General features: G+C 42.0%; 1 protein-coding gene across 1 annotated transcript in view; it reads right to left on the reverse strand.

Annotated features, from left to right (window-relative positions):
- Window positions 1–1,084: 1,084 nt before the first annotated feature.
- Window positions 1,085–19,359, reverse strand: part of IL17RA (interleukin 17 receptor A) — a 34,132-nt gene continuing 15,857 nt past the window's right edge. Inside the window, exons 4-13 of the mRNA XM_056799087.1 lie at window positions 18,821–18,945; window positions 15,822–15,948; window positions 12,924–12,971; window positions 11,692–11,855; window positions 10,619–10,702; window positions 8,685–8,803; window positions 8,080–8,084; window positions 7,715–7,816; window positions 6,271–6,303; window positions 1,085–5,143 (exon numbers count right to left, since the gene is read on the reverse strand). Of these exons, the coding sequence (XP_056655065.1) occupies window positions 3,642–5,143; window positions 6,271–6,303; window positions 7,715–7,816; window positions 8,080–8,084; window positions 8,685–8,803; window positions 10,619–10,702; window positions 11,692–11,855; window positions 12,924–12,971; window positions 15,822–15,948; window positions 18,821–18,945 (2,309 nt within the window). The 3' untranslated portion in view covers window positions 1,085–3,641. The remainder of the gene's footprint in view (window positions 5,144–6,270; window positions 6,304–7,714; window positions 7,817–8,079; window positions 8,085–8,684; window positions 8,804–10,618; window positions 10,703–11,691; window positions 11,856–12,923; window positions 12,972–15,821; window positions 15,949–18,820; window positions 18,946–19,359) is intronic.

A 19,359-nucleotide genomic window follows, 5' to 3' on the forward strand; every position in this document is an offset into this window, starting at 1 on the left:
CCTCCTTAAGTTATCTTGGAATAAAAGGGTACAACAAGCTGTCAATATTTTTAGGCTTTCAATAAATCCAAATTCCAGTACTTTTAGAGTGGAGACACCCACACCAATTCAAACACTACTCTTTTATTTGATGAGATGGCCATGAACTAGTGTTCGCTGGTAAAGACCAGAGAAAGCAAGCTACAATTAGTTTGATAAACTATTGATTTTCATGCTTTCTTCTATTGAGTCTATAGGGTAATTGCTGAAAAACAAGGATTGATTTAATAAAAAACCCTTCTCTTCCATCTTAGAATCAATACTGTGTAAGAAAAAATGCTCAAGTAGGAAGCTCTGCAGGATATTAGGGTTCTTCCTCCCATCTCACCTTAGGCATGGAAGGAGAGATCTCTGAGCATTCTGGACCATGTGGACTGAGGTAGTTGTTTTCCTTAAAATAGATTGAAATTGCCCTGGAGCATTGAACGACTCAGAAGACATTGAGATTGGCTTTCTGGTTGCCCAAATACCACAAGGCTCTGAGAACTTACAGCTGAGGTTTGAGTAGCACAGAAAGAATTTTGCCATAGTTTCTCATTGGATTTCTTGCTTGTTATTTGATCTGGAGCAAATTTAGCTTTTTTCTTCTTTTTTTTCTGGAGTAATTTTGAGTGGAGCCATCTGCCTCTATTCAGGCAGGTTGGAAGTTTATTTTTTGACTTAAAATTTTTTAAACTTAATCATCCTCCTTTAACAAAGAGCTCAAAACGCATTTGGATAGTATCCTAAATAGAGCCGAAAAAATTGGGTTTGGGAACAAACCTGCACCTGAACTTCATCATATGGTTCAAACAGCTTAATCTCATTTGATTTAAAAGGGGGGAAATGGCCAAAAAAGCCTTGTGACCATGACGAGAAATGGAACCTGGAGAGTTTGCTTCCTTCTTTATCCCCTGAACACACTGGTACATAATGAATGCTCTTTGATGATGAATTGATGTTTTAAGAAATACTCTTGTCAAGACCTAGACCCAATGCCAAAAAATGAGCTTCAATGACTGGGAAGGAATGTGTGCTGGAGAAGCAGACACCATTCTGGGGTAAATCACAGAGTCAGTTTGAGTTTTATTTGTAATTTGTAAATTTATATTTATTTTCTATCAAGGTACACACAAGTAAATGTACAAGTATACAAAAGACTCATAAAATATTTGTGATTTGGCCAAAGGTAGAGGCTATGGAATGTCTTGGGTCAAAGAACTCGAAGGAAAAATTTCAGTAGCACCCTTCACTCTTAGCTAGAACTGTGGATTGAGGAAATAGTCTATGTCTGAAAGAATTTTCAGGACTGTTTGACATTTAGATGGAAAGCTGTGTGGGTGGTGGAGGTGGTGATAAATAAAGAGGTGGCCTAAAATAAGGGAGAATAAGAAATAAACAGAACACAATTATTCTTCCAGCCCCAAAAGTGTATCAGCATTATGACTCTCACAGTGGAGAAGTTTGCTGAATTGCATCAATATAGAAACATATACCAATATATGCTCCTTGAGAAGATGGGAAATTTGCATGAAACTTGTTGTCAGTCTGAGATTTTGGCAAGAAGCCAATGTCCAAAAAAAAAAAAAAAGAGAGAGAGAAGCCACTGTTTCTGAGTTCACGTGAAGAGCGATGTGGCCAAAGTGAAGCCACTGGACTTAGGAGCACTGCATTTGGACTTTACCTTGTTCTTCTTGTTGCCACATAATTGAGGAGAACAAAACTGAGATGATGGAGGAGCTGCACATCAGGAAATCTGTTTTCATAATTAACTTTGCTTTGAATGGCCCACATGATTATACTGCCACAGAAATTCAACCAGGAGTCTATACATGATTTGGCATCATTTCCCTAAATATGCATGTAAGAGAGCAAAGATATGGTTCCGTCCTGATTCAGTTGAGATAATCAAAGGGTTTAGTCAGATTATGAAGTTTTAATGTGGTAACAAAAGGGGTTAAACTTATTGCAAAATGGCAGCCATAGCTGGTGCTCCTCTTTATGAAGAACAAATTCCTTACTTTGATGGAATTACAGGGGGCATCCTCATTAAATGGGCAAAATATTTGGACGTACATTTTGCAGGCTTTAAATAACCAAGTCCATGAGAAAGTTAATTAGTTTGTCCTATCAGCAGAGGAAGAGCTCTGACTCTGGGAAGAAAATGCTTTTGAGGAGGAGGAAGAAAGAGGAAAAAGAAAAAAAGAGGGGAAAAAAGGAGCGAAAAATCCACCTAGCACAGATTCTATACCCAAGTGGAGCAGCAAGAAGACCCTATGAACAGAGAAAGGATAGCCAGACTCTGCCATAGCAGGAGGTGTGGTTTGCCTTTGCTACATGGATATTCTTGCTCATATGTTTCACTACCATTGTGCTCTTAAGATTGAGTCCACTCTTCCTGTGTACTGTGGAAGAATACACCTTAGGTTTATGGAAGAAATGTCTGTATCTACAATTTTACTATGTCTCATTGTTGCAAAGAGTTAATTAATTAGGTCTGCTGAATGACTATTAATGGGAAGCACATTGGTAGAGGTTCTTGAGCTATAGTATTAGCAATGCAGATTCTATAACCAAAGGTAAGAACCATCCTCTGGTGACCTGACTTTTATGGGGGACTGAAAGTGGGCAGCAGTAGTGATAGTTCAGTAATCTAGCTCTTGATTTCCTCAACTCCCCCCCCCCCCATGAAGGTTCAAATAGATTATCTAATGTTCTCTGAATTTAAGAACCTAGTCCATTCTAAGAGGTCAGTGCAAGAATGGAGCCTCTAAGTGCCATTCTGGTTTGAAAGGAAAGCAGTATCAAATAGGTAGGGTAGTGGTTAGAGTAGGGTTTGTAGATAGGAAGAATCATTTTCCTGAATTCAAATCTGGCCTCAGACACTTACTATATCACCCTGGGCAAGTCACTTAACTGCCTTAGTTACTCATCTGTAAATTGTGCTGGAGAAGAAAATGGCGCACCACTCTTGTATCTTTACCAAGAAAACCTCAGATGAAGTCATAAAGAGTTGGACACAACTCAAATGACTGAATAACAATAAAATATCAAATACAATTTGAACATTAGTCCATATGATGGCTTTTCCCCAGAAAGTTCTCCTTATTAAGTTAACACATCTGTCCGGTTTTATACTGTCAAACACTCATCAATTCTCATGCCTGTAGTTCTTAGGTTGTGGAACTTTTAAGAGGTTAAAAGATTTTAAGTCCCTAAATGGGAGTCCAGATCTCAATTTATCTCAGGGAGCTGCAAACTAAGGGGTCCTTTCTTACTGCAATTCAGAAAAGCAAGGAGCTCTCTTCCATCACCTGATTGTTTTGTATTTACATGAATGTCGGAGATAGAAGTGAAGGGTTCCTCCCCATGCAGGCAATAGTTCATCACTGAGAAGTAATTGATACCTCATTTGGGAAAGGGTTACACATATCTACAAGGGGGTAGTCTTAGGAGGAACATGCTTACATCTAGAAAAGAGGAAAAGTTGATTCCAGAGATTCTTATCTTTAAAATCAAGATAGTTGAATTATAGGTAGGCATTCTCTTTTCTTTCTCTTTTTGATGACCCAAACCCATAACACACTTAATAGGATGCCTGAAATTCTGCAGATAATCTCCTTTCATCTAGGCAGTCCCAGTTTAGAGTTCTGTTGTATCTCCTGGAATAATAGTTGCTGTTGAAGGCTCTTCAGATTCTCCAAAACATTGGGAGAAAGAAATTCTGTAGATTTTTCTCCATCCTGCTCTTCTTTCTCTTCATCCTCTTCCTCTCCCTCCTTTTCTACAAACCCATCAGGAGGCTGTGGGGAGCTCCTGGAAATATAACCCTGATCAGACTCCACTGACTGCCTCTGTTCTTCCTCATAGGGAGTATAAGGGTTATTGGAGACCAGCTGCTGTCTTTCCCATTCTTCCTCACTTGGGACATTAAGGCTCTGTTGAAGGAGGGAGTACATTAAGCCCTCTAGCTGTTCTCTTACTGGAGCTGGGAGATAGTCAGATGATGGCACTGGAGTGCTTGAGAGAGGGGAAGCTTCAGAGTCTACTGGGAGGAAAAATACATTGTTCCTATGGGGAACATTGGCTTCCAACAGTGGGACACATTCCATGTCCTCTTCACCTACCACTGCCTGCTGACTGATTTTACCATCACCATTCCCACATGAGATGGGCTCCACTACAGAGGTCAGTAGGGCTTTTTCTATGGGGATTACTGTTTGGTGGGTGAGAGTAGCCTCTTGGGACAGAAACTGAGCATCCAGTCTGGAGATCCCTTTTTCTTCCTCATTGATGAGGAGATCCACCACCATATGGTCCCCAGTAGAAGGCTCCTGTATCAGAGGCATTTGTTTTATTATTCCCCCTCCTGGTGGTAATAATGACTCTTCAAACATCAATCCACTCAACAATGATAAATCATCTTCATCTTCCAAACAGCTATTTTCCTGTTCGAACCAGTTGGGGCACTTGACCTGCCATTCCCGGAATTTCTGCACTGCTTCCTTGAGCTGCCAGCCACTGGGACTCTGGAGGTAGTTTTCAGCAGTGATCTCCCTGACCCTGTGTACACGGCCTGGCTCAAACATTTCTAGCTCCTGGATCCGGAAATAAACCTCCTCAAACTTCTCCATCAATGGATATTTAGAGGTGATGTTGAATAGGTCAGGGATATCAGCCTCGTCACTGATGCCATCAAAGTAGCAGACAATGTACATACCAAAGCAGGCTGGTTTCTTGAAGTCTGGAAGAATCACATTCATGGCGGCTGTGAACAGGTCCCCAGCAGGTTTCCACCTGTCATACCGGAGCTGAACAGCAGGCTCTTCCCAGCCAAGGATTGCCTGCCACTTGGCTCTGGTACCTCGGGAACACAGGATGAGGATTTTCGAATTGCTTTCCTCCATTTCTTGCTTCTGTCGGCTCACCCAAGCCATGACTCCCACCTCTGAGATCAGTTTCTCCTCTAGCAGGTCCAGGGCCACTTCAGTGCCACAGACAGTGATGAGGAACTGGGCAAACTTGACAACTACATCCACATAGAGGGGGTGATCAGCTGAGTAAATGATCCAGACTTTCCGGGGCTTCAAGTGTGGAGGAGTCTGAGTGTCCAGGGGTGGAATATCTGAAAGAAACAAGAAAATCCCACCCCCACCGACAGTTTAAATTGACATCCTTTCTATGCTGGCACCATTGGCTGAAACATTGAGTCCAAACTCATGAGCCAGTCTGCCTACCAAGATGATCAAATACTTATTGAGGCTTTGTACTATGTTGCAACAAGGGAGCTCATTTATTCTGAAGGCATCCTCAGCCTAAGCACAGGGGTCCTTGACTTATATTTGTAGTCAGAATAATTGATGCTAATGAAAAACAAATGCACTAAAGTGCTAAGGCAGAAGCCTGGCCACAGTCACTCCTTTACTCAAAAACCTTTGGTGGGTCTAAAGTATAATTTGGAATCTTAAAAAAAGTTCCTCAATATGGCAATTCAAGCTCTCTACAATCTGCCTCCAACTTTCCTTTTAAGCCTTACTTCATATTATTCCCCTTTCTATACTCTGTGCTGTAGCCAAATATGACCAACTGTTGTTCCCTGAACCAAATGTTGCATCTCTCGCCTCTCAGGATTCCTACAAGTGAGTTTGCATGCTTTAATTACATGCCACTTCTTGGAATCCTTACCTTGGTTCAAGGATCGGCTTAGGAACCATTTCCTTCCCCAAGCTTTCTTTGATTACTATTATTATTGCAGCTCTTTCTTCCTTCAAATGACTTTGCATTATGTTTATTTGTCTACATGTTCTATCAGTCTCAGTGAAATAGCTCCAAAATGGCAGGTTTTGTTTGTCTTCGTATTCTTTAATGCACAGCACAGTGTCTCCTCCCGTGTAATAAGTATCTGGTAAATGTTGATTTGAATTGAATTGAATTCTACCAACTCAGATTCTGTGAAAACAGAATCTTTCCTCCTTGCTTTCTCTCTCTGCTAATTCTTCTTCCGCCTTGATGCCTAGGACAGCCACTGTTCCTGAAATCCCACTGTGGACTCTTGAGGGTTTTTATGAGGAATGAGTTCTTTTGTTGAAGGGACCTTGGAGTGATCTATGATAGAGGATCAGCTAATATACCCCAAGTGTAACCAAAACTAGCCTCAACATTGCTTTTAACCCCCCCCCAAAAAAAAAAACCCTCCAACCCAAAGCAGAGGCCAAAAGCCAATCAAATAAACAACAAAAAAGAGGTACTTGCCAGGTTTTCTGGTGTCATTTTCAGAAGGAAACACTAAAAAGGAAATAATAAATTAGTGTAACAAAATACAGTTGTCTTAGGCTAGAACTGTTCTCGTAGGAGGGAAATAGGGACACAGCATGGAAAAAATGGGGAGGAGAGAATTGCAGTCCTCAGTCCCCTTCTCTCACCCCAGTCCCAAATGTATGAAATCTGAGAGAGGAAAAGAATCACTGGTTACCAAAGGGAAGCCTGGCACAATTTCTCTAGGGGGGAAGAGGTGGGGCAGGGGGCCACCTTGGGAGCCAGACTTTGATCCAGGACAACGAGATAAATGAATGTTGAGTCCTAATCTGGGACCAGCTTCAGATTCAGCCAAATTCCCTTATAGACACGCTCTTCCCATTCCACATGTGATTAGATTGCGCACTTCAGGGGATGTATCTTCCCCACAAGCATCAGTGTGAAAAGCTTAAGTCTTGTACAGATAAGTGTTTGCAAGCAGGCCTTGCTGAGTTCTTTCTTGATATTTCTTCTTTATATTTTTTAAGAAGAGGGAGGGAAAGAACTCACAGTGATGCAATTTGCTTTAAAAACAAAACAAAACAAAAAGTCATTCTTGCTAATATGCATGTCTCCTAGGAAAGGACATGGAATTACCCATGGGTATTAAGTCACAAAAAAATCAAAGTAAATATTGAAGACATCCATTTCACTCTCCCCCCTTTTAGCCTGTCTTTCCCCAGAGCTGTCAACAGTGGGTGAAAGAGACAGACTAGTGTTCTCTTTCTTATCACCCAAATGAGGAAATGGTCAAAATTCTTGTAAGAAAGTTAAACAGAGAACTAAAGGATATAGTTAACATACAAACTAGATCATCAAGACTTAATTCTATTATCAATAATTCCTCTGATAATTTCCTTCTTTTTTTCCTTTTTGAAAGGGAAATTATGGCCTGCACAAGGAAATTGCTGTAAAAAAAATGGTGTTTTCAGGGTGACTGGTCAGGGAACATGAGGCTGGTCAGGGAACTTGGAATCAAACTCTCCCGAACCTCAGGCTCAGTATGTAATTTGCTTAGAGTTATGTGTAATTCTAACCAAGGAACACAGACATTGGTCCTCAGCTTTAATGACAGTGATTACAATCTCCAACATTTCATTTGTGGCTAACTGACCTGCTACTCCACAGGAACTCCCTCCCAGTAGAGACTTGGGGGTGGGGAAGAATTCATTTGTGGTCAGTGCCTATGGGCAGGAGACCCAGAGGAAGAGGAGGTCTCCCTCTGATTGGGAGTTCAAGGCTCTGGTTGAAGGGTGACCTGAACTTAGCTTCAAAAAGGGGGCTTGGCCCTGGGGCATAAGAAAGAAGGAAAAGGGGGAAAACAATAGATGAAAGACAGATGAAAGGAGATCCAAAGCTATAAGCAGGGACTTTTTGATGCTTCAGCCATGCTGCTCCTTACCAGACTTTCTCTGAGTCATGCAAATGGTCAGGAGTATCACAGAGCCTACCAGCAGGATACAGATGCCAGTGATAAACCAATAAACCCACAGTGGCACACCATCTATGGCAAAAGGAAACCAATGAGAGATGAAGGAAGGACTTTATCTAACAGCCCTGGTGGTCCAGCTTCCTGATCTTTTAGAGTCACTCCTCCCCAGATCAATCAATCAATCAATCAATCAATCAATCAGTCACTGTAGATGATTCACACTGCTGTGTGCCAATAACTCCCCATTCCAATAATTTCCTAGCATTTTGCACGAGTAAGTTTGGTATAGTGGAAAGAACATTGAACTTGAAGTCAGGAGATCTGGTTTCTAGTACCAGCTCTAATATTTACTCTCTCTGGGACCATGTCACCTCCCCTAGTCTCAGTTTCCCTGTCTCTAAAATGGAAGTGACGATAACTGTATCATCTCAGAGGTGTGATGAAAGTGCTTTGTAAAACCTTAAAATGTTACCCGCAAAAGTGGGCTTTTATTATATTAAATCTATAAGCTCTATAAAGGCAGGGACCAGTGGTGCAAGAATTTCAGGTCACATCTAAAGTCTCCGGACTTAATAAATACCGATTGCATTGAGTTTTGCAAGTGAGAAAGCTGATTTAGAAAGGGAAATGGGTAGCAGAGTTTTTTCAAATAATTTTTAGGGACCTCCTGTAACCCCAGAGCCATTTTTCTTACCCTGGTTCCTGAACCCACAAGTACTCGGTAAAGCCTGAGCTGTACACTCTCCTACTGTCTCAGACCCCAAAGATGGCCCATTCGTGTCCCAGCGCAGAACCCTAGGATAAGGCTTGGGCTTGCTTACCTGGAGGGCAGACTGCAAAGTGAATAAAAGACAAAAGGAAAAAGAAAGTTATATGCCACCCGGAGTACAGAGGGTGAATTTGCCCAAGCTCTTGCCCCTCTCCCGCCCACTCCCCCAGCAATGGCTCAGGGAGGAAGGGGCTAGTCTTACTTGGAGTCAGTGATGGGGGCACTGGGCAAGGGATGGACTGGGTGTGTCTGAGGCAGTCGTTCCGACAACTCTTGAAGAATGGCTGGATCTAGGGGTATAGAGAAGCGAGGGAGAAGAAAGTTAGTCTGGGGTGCCTGGGCCAAGCTAGCCACTTCGTAAATGCCAGTTGACCTACTGTCTGCTGTTGGCTCTGCTGAAACAGGAAACTATTTTTTAAACATTATTTTATTTGATCATTTCCAAACATTATTCATTGGAAACAAAGATCATTTTCTTTTCTTCCCTCCCCCCCCCCCCCCCCCCCCCCGTCTTTCCCTCTCCCATAGCCAATGCACGATTCCACTGGGTATCACATGTGTTCTTGATTCGAACCCATTTCCATATTGTTGGTATTTGCATTAGAGTGTTCATTTAGAGTCTCTCCTCAGTCATATCCCCTCCACCCCTGTAGTCAAGTAGTTGCTTTTCATCAGTGTTTTTACTCCCACAGTTTATCCTCTGCTTGTGGATGGTGTTTTTTACATCCCTGCAGATTGTTCAGGGACACTGCATTGACACTAATGGAGAAGTCCATTACCTTCGACTGTACCACAGTGTATCAGTCAACAGGAGACTATTTAAGGAGTGTCTAGAGAGCATAAAAGTTAAAATTAAATCTCAATAATAAAAATATTGTATTTGAAGAGATTTATTAAATTATCATTAGAAATCAAGGAATAAAGAAGATATAAAATAAAGACCACATGCCCATGGCTGATTAGCCAGTTTAAACACCCTCCTTACCACCACTAAGGTCGGAACAGGAAGTAAAGAGGTGGGATTTTCCATATCTCTGCCTAATATCTCCTATCTATAGGAAGTATGTAATGACAGGAAGTCAGTGGGCTCCTGGGAAATGTAATTCTTTTTTTTTAGGGTAACATTTTCAATTATACAAGAAGATGTTGGTGGTAAGAGAGTTTCTTTTAGTTTAGGAAAAAAAATACATATGCAATACATTTTACTGTCTAATCCATACAAGTATTCAAACACATGGACAAGACCAGCACAAAGACAGTACAAGCAACCTCCCTGCAAAAATAATAGAAAATCCCAAAATGATTAAGGAAAAAGAACAAAAAAAAATGCAGGTGACCCCGCATGACTGTCACACATGTGCCTCAAACAAATGGAACCAATATTCTCTGTTGATTTAGCATGGAGATTTTTGTCATTATCATTAATAATATTCATAGAATTAATTATTAATTAAAATATTAATTATATTATTATATTTATTTGCAATACATCATTAATTATATTTATTATAACACTATATTCCTATATTAAATGTACTGTAGAGTTTCCAAGTAACTCATATCAAGATCTCCCAGCAAACAGAAGAGGATTTCTCTGCCATATTTTCTACCCCAAATCAACTGAAGCCCAAGGCAGGGCAATGTGGTAGATTACTTTGGGGGGGAAACAAAGAAGGAGTACTGAAAAAATTGTAGAGTCACTTATTTGCAAAGAAACTATCTTCTCTACTTGGGGAGAGAACAATTGTACATTTTCAGAGTTTCTTTTTTTTCTTTTTTCTTTTTTAAAATTAAAATCCTTACCTTTCATCTTGGAGTCAATACTGTGTACTGGCTCCAAGGCAGAAGAGTGGTAAGGGCTAGGCAATGGGGGTGAAGTGACTTGCCCAGGGTCACACAGCTATGAAGTGTCTGAGGCCGGATTTGAACCTCAGACCTCTGGTCTCTAGGCCTGGCTCTCAATCCACTGAGTTACTCAGCTGCCTCCTTCAAAGTTCCTTTTGTTTGGTGGGTGTATCTTTATTGCTTGATCCCCTCAACAGAAGGGGTCCAAAGACATCCACTGCTGTCTCTGACAGGGCCATTCCCTGGACTCTGGGTCTTACCTGCACACTGTACTGGCAGCAGGCATTCACATTTTGCAGGAGGAAAGTGACATTTGTTCGATGGTGGAAATCTTCTTCTCTGGACTGGGAAGAGAAGGGTAGAAGAGAAGACAACAGAGAGAAAAGGTAGGGTAGGGTAGGGAAGGGTGTAGGGAAAAAAGGAAAGACAGCCATCAATGGGAATTTAGGGGCTGGGAATGAGATGACAGGTACGTAGAACCAGAATGATTTACTTTAGAGATTAAGGAAACTCAGTCTCAGTGGGATGGAATAATTTCTCTAGTCATAGAAAGGTAGTGAAATGACCACTGGACTTGGAAGTCAGGAAACCTGAGTTCAAATCCTACCTCGGGTATTTATTAGCTGTTTGACCTTGGGCAAAGTTGGTGCTAAGAGCAGCTAGGTGGAGCAGTGAATAGAGTTTCAGGCCTAGAGTCAGGAAGACTCATTTTAAGTTCAAATCTAGCCTCAGAAAGTAACCAGCTGTCTGAGCCTGAGCAAGTGACTTAACCCTTTTTGCCTCAGTTCCTCATCTGTAAAATAAGATGGAGAAGGAAATGGCAAAGCCCTTCAGTATCCTTGCCAAGAAAACCCCAAAATGGGGCCACAAAGAGTTGGACATGACTGAAGTGCCTGAATAATAACACAATATGGGTTGTCTGTTTTCTTATCTGTAAAATGGGGATAATAATACTAGCCTTGGAATGGCTATCAAATGGAATAATGCATTCATTCATTTTATCATCTTAAAGTAGTTTTTAAACATTAATAACAAGTGGAAGACCAAGGGTCTCCTCGCCCTGACTCCAGCATACTTTGCACTGAGGTTGCCCAAGGGAGATATCAGGGGGTAGTTTGTGTGGGGCTGGTATCAAAGGAGAAGCTGGAACAACTAGGGAGCATAATGGATCATGGAGTCAGGAGGATCTGGGTTCAAAGGGACACTTCCTAGCTTTGTGGCCCTGGGCAAGTCTCTTAACCCCAGTTGTCTTTCCCTTGCTACTCTTCTGTCTTAGAATTGATACTGAGATGGAATGTAAGAGTTTCAAATAAAAAAAGGAGGAGGAAGTTACCTGGTTAATGTACTGAACCTCTTCATAACAGCTGTTGGTCTCTGTGTTTGGAAAACCATTCACGAGGATCTTATAAAAGGTTGATTCATTCCACAGATTAAAACTCACCACCAGGGAGTTATTCTTCAGCCTTTCAACAAGGATGTCAGGCTCCCACAAGCTTCCTGGAGGAAGTGTAGAAAGACAGTTCATTGCTGCATTTGTAGATTGTGTTTAACCGTTTCCCTTTGTAGTAAGGGAGGATTTTACAAGGGGTGATGGGCAGATTTCTGCTGGGGGCCATCAGTCCATGATGCCTTGACAGAGTCACATGTGGTAGCTGGGGAGACCACAGAGTGGTCCTTGGCGAGATGTGACTGCCCACTCTATCCCCTTTACATGACTTCTTTCATCAATGCCCCTTACCTATGAATTGACATGATTATTATTCCCCCTAGTCTCAAAAGAAATAATGCAAGAGCAAAACATCTGCATCCTAATTCTCCAAAACATCACCAAAAGATCAGACCCTCAAACCCAATCCCAAAAGACTATTGTGGGTTAACTTTTATTTAGGTGCATAATTCCCAGTGAAACCACAGCTACAGGACAAGCCCAAAACTTTCTCATGAAGCCAGCACACAAATCAATCAGAGAGGCCCATTCAATATGTACAGGTACATTACAGGGACACTAAGCTTCAATATACCTCAGTGACTCAATTACACAAATCAGTAACTCAAACTCCCTAGTAAGCCACCTGTGGCGAAATCATTTATCTTGTATTGTCTGTAATCACAATACAAAAATATAGAATGTTAATCAAGTGATTTGTTAAAAGTTAATGTATCACTTTTCTAATTATCTCTCTTTGATTTTGTATACCTGCAAGCCTAGAATATGGATATAAAAATAAATCCCAGGCCTGGGAATGTCAGAGCAGCTCGGAGATGCAAAGCAGTGCCATGGCCGCTTCCATTTGTTATTTATTTTATGCTATTTATTTTGACTGATCGTTCGCCACCTGCCGGGAACCCTGGAGTCGCAAGTGGGGCTGGACCCTGACTGCTGCAGCAGTGTTAAAGACAAAAGAAACCAATAAAACTTAGAAGAATTAAACAGATCAGGGAGGAAGCTGAGGGGGAAGATCGTTAGGAACCTTTTTGGGGGCTGGATACGACCTCCTCCATTCCTTACCCCCATCCCAAACTTAAACCTCAACAACCCTGGAAAGGGAAGATGGCTGCAATTACCTGAGCTCATGCAGGGGGTAGTCACTTTCATTCTGGGGTCCCTGCAGTCTGCAGGCGAAGAAGAAAAGAAAGTCTGTTAGGTGTCCGGCTGAAGGCAGACTTTTTCAGGTTCCAAACCTTGGGAGTGGCAATGTATTTCTTTCCAGGAAAAACTGCTTGGGAACTCCAAGGTAATAAGTGTCTATTTAGTGATGAATCCCTCAAAATTCTTTGGGATTAAAAAGTTCCTCTTAGAATAAAAGTCCTAGTTGTGTGCTCAGTTCTAGCCTGTGGGCAAGCCCAGGGTAAGGGCACCCTTTACAGGGTGAGTCCAGAAGGTCTTGGACTAACCTAGCCTATTGTCATTCATTAGACTCTTTGGGTTCAAAGTCATTTTTCTTGAGGACATTTCAGGCCTGACCTTTTTCAGGCCTTGCCTTCTAGATTGCCTTTGCTTACTATTAGTCAAATGGGAAAGTCTTTGGTTTCTTGGTAGAAATCTACTTATTTCTCTAGTCTTCATTTCTTTCTCTACCTCAGCCTCCACATCACCTTGAAGTTTTCTCTTTGGCTTGGGAAATGTTACATCAGTACCCTTCCTCGTACCATGGATGGGGTTGAGAATAAGAAGAACTCCAGAAAAGAGAGGGATCAACACTTCAGTAACAAACATTGAGCACCTTCTATGTGCCAGTCCACAGGACTATGGATAGGCATAAGACATGGTCCCTGAGCCCTCAGGGAGCTAAAAAACCTAGCTGAAGAAGTAAGTTGTGCATCTAAAACAGGGATATTACAATAACTGGCATACACTAAGTAGAAAACAAATGGTGCCAACAATAAGTGGCATAAGGAATAAGGAATCCAGAAGGAGAGCACAGCAAAGAGTGGAGTAATCAAGGAAGGCACCACATAGGAAGTAGGAGATGAATTAATTCTTAAATAGAGGACTTTAGTACATGAAAAGCAGGAATTCCATACAGGGGGCACAGTAGAAGCAAAAAGCAGTGAGGCAAGAAATTAATTTGGAGATGGCTGGGACAAAATTATGAGTGTATGAGAGAGAACTGGAGTAGTGGGGAGACAGAGGGGAGGGGAAGAGAGAGAGAGGGAGAGGGAGAGATGGAGAGAGACAGAGGAAGGGAGAGGGAGAGAGGGAGAGAGATGGAGGAGAGAGGGAAAGAGAGGGAGGGAGGGAGGGAGAGGTAGAAGAAGAGGGAGGGAGGAGAGAGGAAGAGGGAGAAAGGGAGAGGGGGAGAGAGAAAGAGAGAGAGAGAGAGAGAGAGAGAGAGAGAGAGAGAGAGAGAGAGAGAGAGAGAGAGAGAGAGCAGACAGAATCAGAGCCAGAGAGAGACAGACAGACAGACAGACAGACAGAGAGACAGAGATAGAGAGAGACAGAGAGAGACAGAGGGAGGGAGGGAGAGGGAGAGGGAAAAAGTGAGAGGAGAAAGAGGGAGAGGGAGAAGGAGACATTTAAAGTAAGGCTGGCTAAATTTTGGACCTAGGCAGCATTTGTCATTAACCAGTTATACAAACTAGACCAATCAATTCACTTCTCTTGATCTGTGTTTCCTTCCTCAGTGACATGAGGCTGATGAACTAGATAGATGCTCCCTTAGGTTTCTCCCCGCTCTAATTCCATAATTCTAGAAGGTGTCAGTTTTGGATGGATTGGAGGTGGGAGCAGTGGCTAGAGACTAGTTATAAAGCTGTTGAATTTGTCCAGACATGAGAGATTATTGAAGTCAGAGGATGTAAGTTTGAAATTTGTCCTCAATTATTTATTACCTAGTGATCCTATGGTCTCATGGTACGGATGGACATAGGTAGAGGGTAGCAGGGCTTAGGGGAAAGAATGATGGAATTGGGAGAGACATGGGTTCAAATCCTGACTCTGACACTTACAACCTGTGTGATGACCTCTTACCTCTCTGAACCTCAGTTTCCTCATCTGAAAAGTGTTGATAATAATACCTGTAGAGCCTTCCTCACAGAAGAACCAGGAGAACATTGTACACAGCAACAGCAATATTGTAATGAAGATCAATTGTGAAAGACATAGCTCCTCTAACCAAGACAATGATCCAAGAAAATTCCAAAGGACCCATGATGAACCATGCTATCCATCTATAGAGGGAGAACTGAGGAACTCTGAGAGTAGACAGAAGCCTATTTTTTTACATTCTTTATTTTTTTGTGTGTGTTTTCTTTTGCAATGTGGCCAACATGGAGACATACATAACTTCATGTGCGTATATTTGATATCATATTGCTTGCTTTCTCAAGGGGCAAGGGGTGGGGTGGGAGAGAGGTCAGACTTTGGAACTCAAAATTTTAAAAAGTGAATGTTAAACAGTTTTTTACATGTAACTGGGAAATATTTAACAAAATTAAAAAAAATATATTAAGAGGGAAAAAAGAACCTACCTCACAGCTGTGATTATGGATAGGATTTGGAACTGGAGGTCATCTAATTTGACCCTTTCTGCAAACCTTAAAGTGCTCTAATCCAAATCTGCAATTATTATGATTAAGGAAGAGCAGTTTATTCAAGACATGCTGACACTGGGTGATTGTTGTGATGGCTTCCCTGGGTCAGCTTTGTCTCCTAAAAGGAAAGAGGGATTTCTGCATCTGGACAACTCTCCTGGAAGCCCTCCTGCCCAATGCTGGTTTCTCAACAAGTAAGAAAGGGGTTCAGCTTGCCCTGACAGGGATGAGGTTTCCAGTGTGCAAGCAATCCAACCTCTTTGACATTTGTTTCCTTCTTTGGGGAGATGGAGCTTGATAATCAATAGTAGTGGCTGTCTGGGTCTTCCTGAGTAGAGGAGCTAAAGTCTGAACAACTTGCAAATTCTTCTCAAGAGCTTAAAAGTTGAGTGAGGAAAGGTGTATTGGAACAGGAGGATCTCTTACCAGGCACCCGGAAAGGCAAAGACTCATGGTTTGGATCTCTATTGGGTTTTGGCTTGGGCAGGTGTTGTACTGTTATCTCATATTCTTGGCCAGGCTCCACCACAAAGTTATCGAAGGCAAAATGCCACTGAAAAAGAGAGTAAAGAAAAATAGGGGTGTGGATGCTGCGGCCAAATTCTCTTCTTCATCCATGAAAAAACACACACTACCCCCCGCCCCAAGTGATCTCCCCTTCCAAGTCCTAGCAAGATAATTATTTATTTTTTCTTTGCTTCAGTCTTGCTCTGGCAGCAGAGGTTGTTTGTGAGGAAGGAATTCCAAGAGCCATGAGGTAGAGTAGAATTTGAGGCAAGAGATGAAATAACTCCTCCCATCACTTCTAACTCCAAAACAATCATGCAATTATTGCAATGGAAAGCCTTGAAGAAATAATAGATGGGGAGATGCTAGGGCTATAAGTAAGATACCTCTGGCCTCTTAGAGAGGGGGCCAGGCCTGGGAACTTTTTGAGAGTTTAGTAGGGTTGGAAATATAGGAGGTCACACAAATTCCTCTTGGGGTTCAGGAATCTTCAAAGTTCCTTCTTAAGTATTCTTGCAGGTTATAGGAGGTGACTTCACTCTCAATCCTGGGACCTTGGAGGTCCCTGCTATTTATCTTTTATTTTTAAAACCCTCACCTTCTCTCTTAGAACCAGTACTGTGTATTGGTTCCAAGGCAGAAGAGCAGAAAGGGCTAAGCAATGGGAACTAAAAGTGACTTGTCCAGGGTCACACAGCTGGGAAGTATCTGAGGCCACATTTGAACCCAGGACCTCCTGTCTCTGGGCCTGGCTCTCAATCCACTGGGCCACCTAGCCATCCCCACTGCCATTTATCTAAGCAGCAATACCAGAGATCTCACTATCAGTAAAGCAGTGCAATCTAAGGAACCAGGGCTGATTGGGGAACATCAGGTTTGTTTCTCTTTTTTGGTCCTGACATGGGGGTATTAGAAAAGTCTTTTAAACTCCTCCAAAAGGAAAGTGGGGAGCTATCCTGCCTTAGCCCCCTGGAATCATAGGAATTCACTCATTAAGAACTACATAGTCTTATAATTAGCTGCTTGCTTCAAAGTAACCAAGTTATAGTTACAGTTTTTTGAGCAGCCAACTCAATGGTGCCATGTTCAAATGTCTGTGACTCCATCGTGAGCCAAGCACTGCTGGAGCTCTGAGCCCCCAGTTTAATCAGAAATGAGAATAAGAATGGGAAGAGATTGAGCAGATTCTCGTAACATGCTATCCTCTCAGTATGGCTATAGTAGAGAGAAGCATGAGAAGCACACAATGTCAGCAGGTGAGGGACATTCTCTAGAACTCTGTATTCTCTAGAATCCTAGAAGAGCTTTTAGGACCTTTGCTTTGGATGTGTAGAAAGATGGGGGAAGGAATCCATACTGGTGTCCACTTCTGTATTTTCCTAAATTTTGTCCTAGCTTCATCTGGTAGCATTGGTCCAGTGATAGGGCTTACCTTTCAGTTGCATGTGAAGGCTCCAGCCCAGGTCTTGCTGACCAGCTTCTTGGACCACCAGGTCCTTTTTGGAACCAATTCAGAAGACTCAGCTTCAGGGTTTTCACACTTTGTTACAGTCTAAATATTCATTGATCACCAAATTTCAAAGAAACTAGACCGACTCCTATATCTATGACATCATGAGCCAAGAGGCAGCCAGGAGGCACAGTGGATAAAGTATTGGTCCTGGCATTAGTTCAAATCCTGCCTTTACTAATTGTGCAACCTGGGCAAGTCGATTAACTCCTGGATGCCTCAGTTTCCTTAATTGTGTGAACTTGGAAATTACTCCACCCTAATTAGACATACTTTAGGGGAAGATAAAGTTGTAAACTCCTGATTGAACAATGAAGGTACTTGAAAATAGGGATAATAAGAGTACTTTCCTCCCAGGGATGTTATGAAGATCAAATGAGATATTTCTTTAAAAGTGTTCAGCATAGTATTTGGTATATAAGAGACATTTAAGTATACCTTTTTTCTTTCTTCTAAGTCCTTGATCCTGCTTGTCTCCCCAGGTTGAGTGTCTGCCATTTCTGATTCCTGATTATCTTCCCCTCTTTGTTTGCTGCTCCTGAAACTAAATGCTTAATGCCAGTATCCTTCTCTTTCCCTTTCTCTTTTCCTTCCAATCCACTTGCCACACAGTCCAAGCCACAAAAGTGAGTTTTACAGAGTTTATTTACAAGGAAAAAGAAAACATGCAAATTCAAGGTCATTTTACACATGTGGTAAAGAAAATCACCCATCTCCAGCCCGGGATGTACTTAAACTTTCCAAGCTACTCAGTTCAACTGTAGTTTCTCAGTTCTAGCTTGACTTGTCATCTTCTCTAGGCCAGAAGTGTTAGCTCCCTTGTGCTCCACCTCCACATAATAATAATAATAGTTAATACGTGTATAGTGCTTGGTATTTGCAAAGTACCTAATATTTGCAACCTTGACTTCAAACCTGGAAAGAACATTTCTATATTTTCTCATTTGGTACTCACAACAATCCTGTGAGGCAATTCCCATTATTTTCATTTATAGATGAGGAAACTGAAGCTGAGGGAGGTTAAGTAATTTGGCAGGATTAGAACCTAGTTCTTCCTGTTTACAAGACCAAAACTCTGGCCACTCTGCTATGATGCCTTTCAAAGAGGATTGATTTGGGCTTGGGTCGCCTAGGTGTTCTGGCTCAAGGTCATACATCCAATTTATAGCCTGGCTTACTTTTAGTCAATCAAGAAACAGGCTTTGGGTGTCCCACCCACATTCCTACATAAATTATTTTGGTAGTCCTCTTTCCTGTGTTTAATATGCCTTGGGGGATGAAGGAGCAACCCCTCAAATTAGTTTTCCCCATCATCTCAAAAACAAGTACGAACCCCACTCTGAAAACACACAGAGACAAATCTTTTGGTCACAAGATACGCAAGGAAAATGCAATCCTAAATTCTTACCCTACTCAAATCTGGGCGCACTTGATGCTGAAGTTGGTTTAGAAATTTAAATTCAACGCACAGTTGCTCATTGGTGCTCATCTGTAGCACTGACAGCTCAGCGCCCCTCAGAAACAGGATGCTGCCTGCCAAAGAAAAGGAGAAAGATTGATTTCAACAAACCAACCATCTTTTCTGCTGTCTCACTGCACCTCCCCCAGCCCTCACCCTGCCTTCCCAATGTCTGCTCAATGTTATGAGAATCCTGTCTGTCTTACTTAACTCTGAATTTCCGGCTTAAGTAACATTTTAGCTCACACTTGGGCTTCCACCCCTCCTGCCTTCTAAAACCTCATTCCCTGGAGAGTAACAAAAGAAGCAAACCATAATTTATTGAAGCTCTTTGGACCTCCCAGGGCAGGGGCATGAGCAGCTAAGTCCAGGCTTTCCTTAGCAAGAAGTGGATGCTTTTACTTCTAAGTCAGTGGCTAGTGGGAGATACTGAGCTCTGTCTTTCCTTAAATTGGGAGACAGACCGTGATGCATGTCTTTAGACCCTA

The sequence above is a fragment of the Monodelphis domestica genome, chromosome 5 (assembly GCF_027887165.1).
Source record: "Monodelphis domestica isolate mMonDom1 chromosome 5, mMonDom1.pri, whole genome shotgun sequence".
Classification (NCBI taxonomy): domain Eukaryota; kingdom Metazoa; phylum Chordata; class Mammalia; order Didelphimorphia; family Didelphidae; genus Monodelphis; species Monodelphis domestica.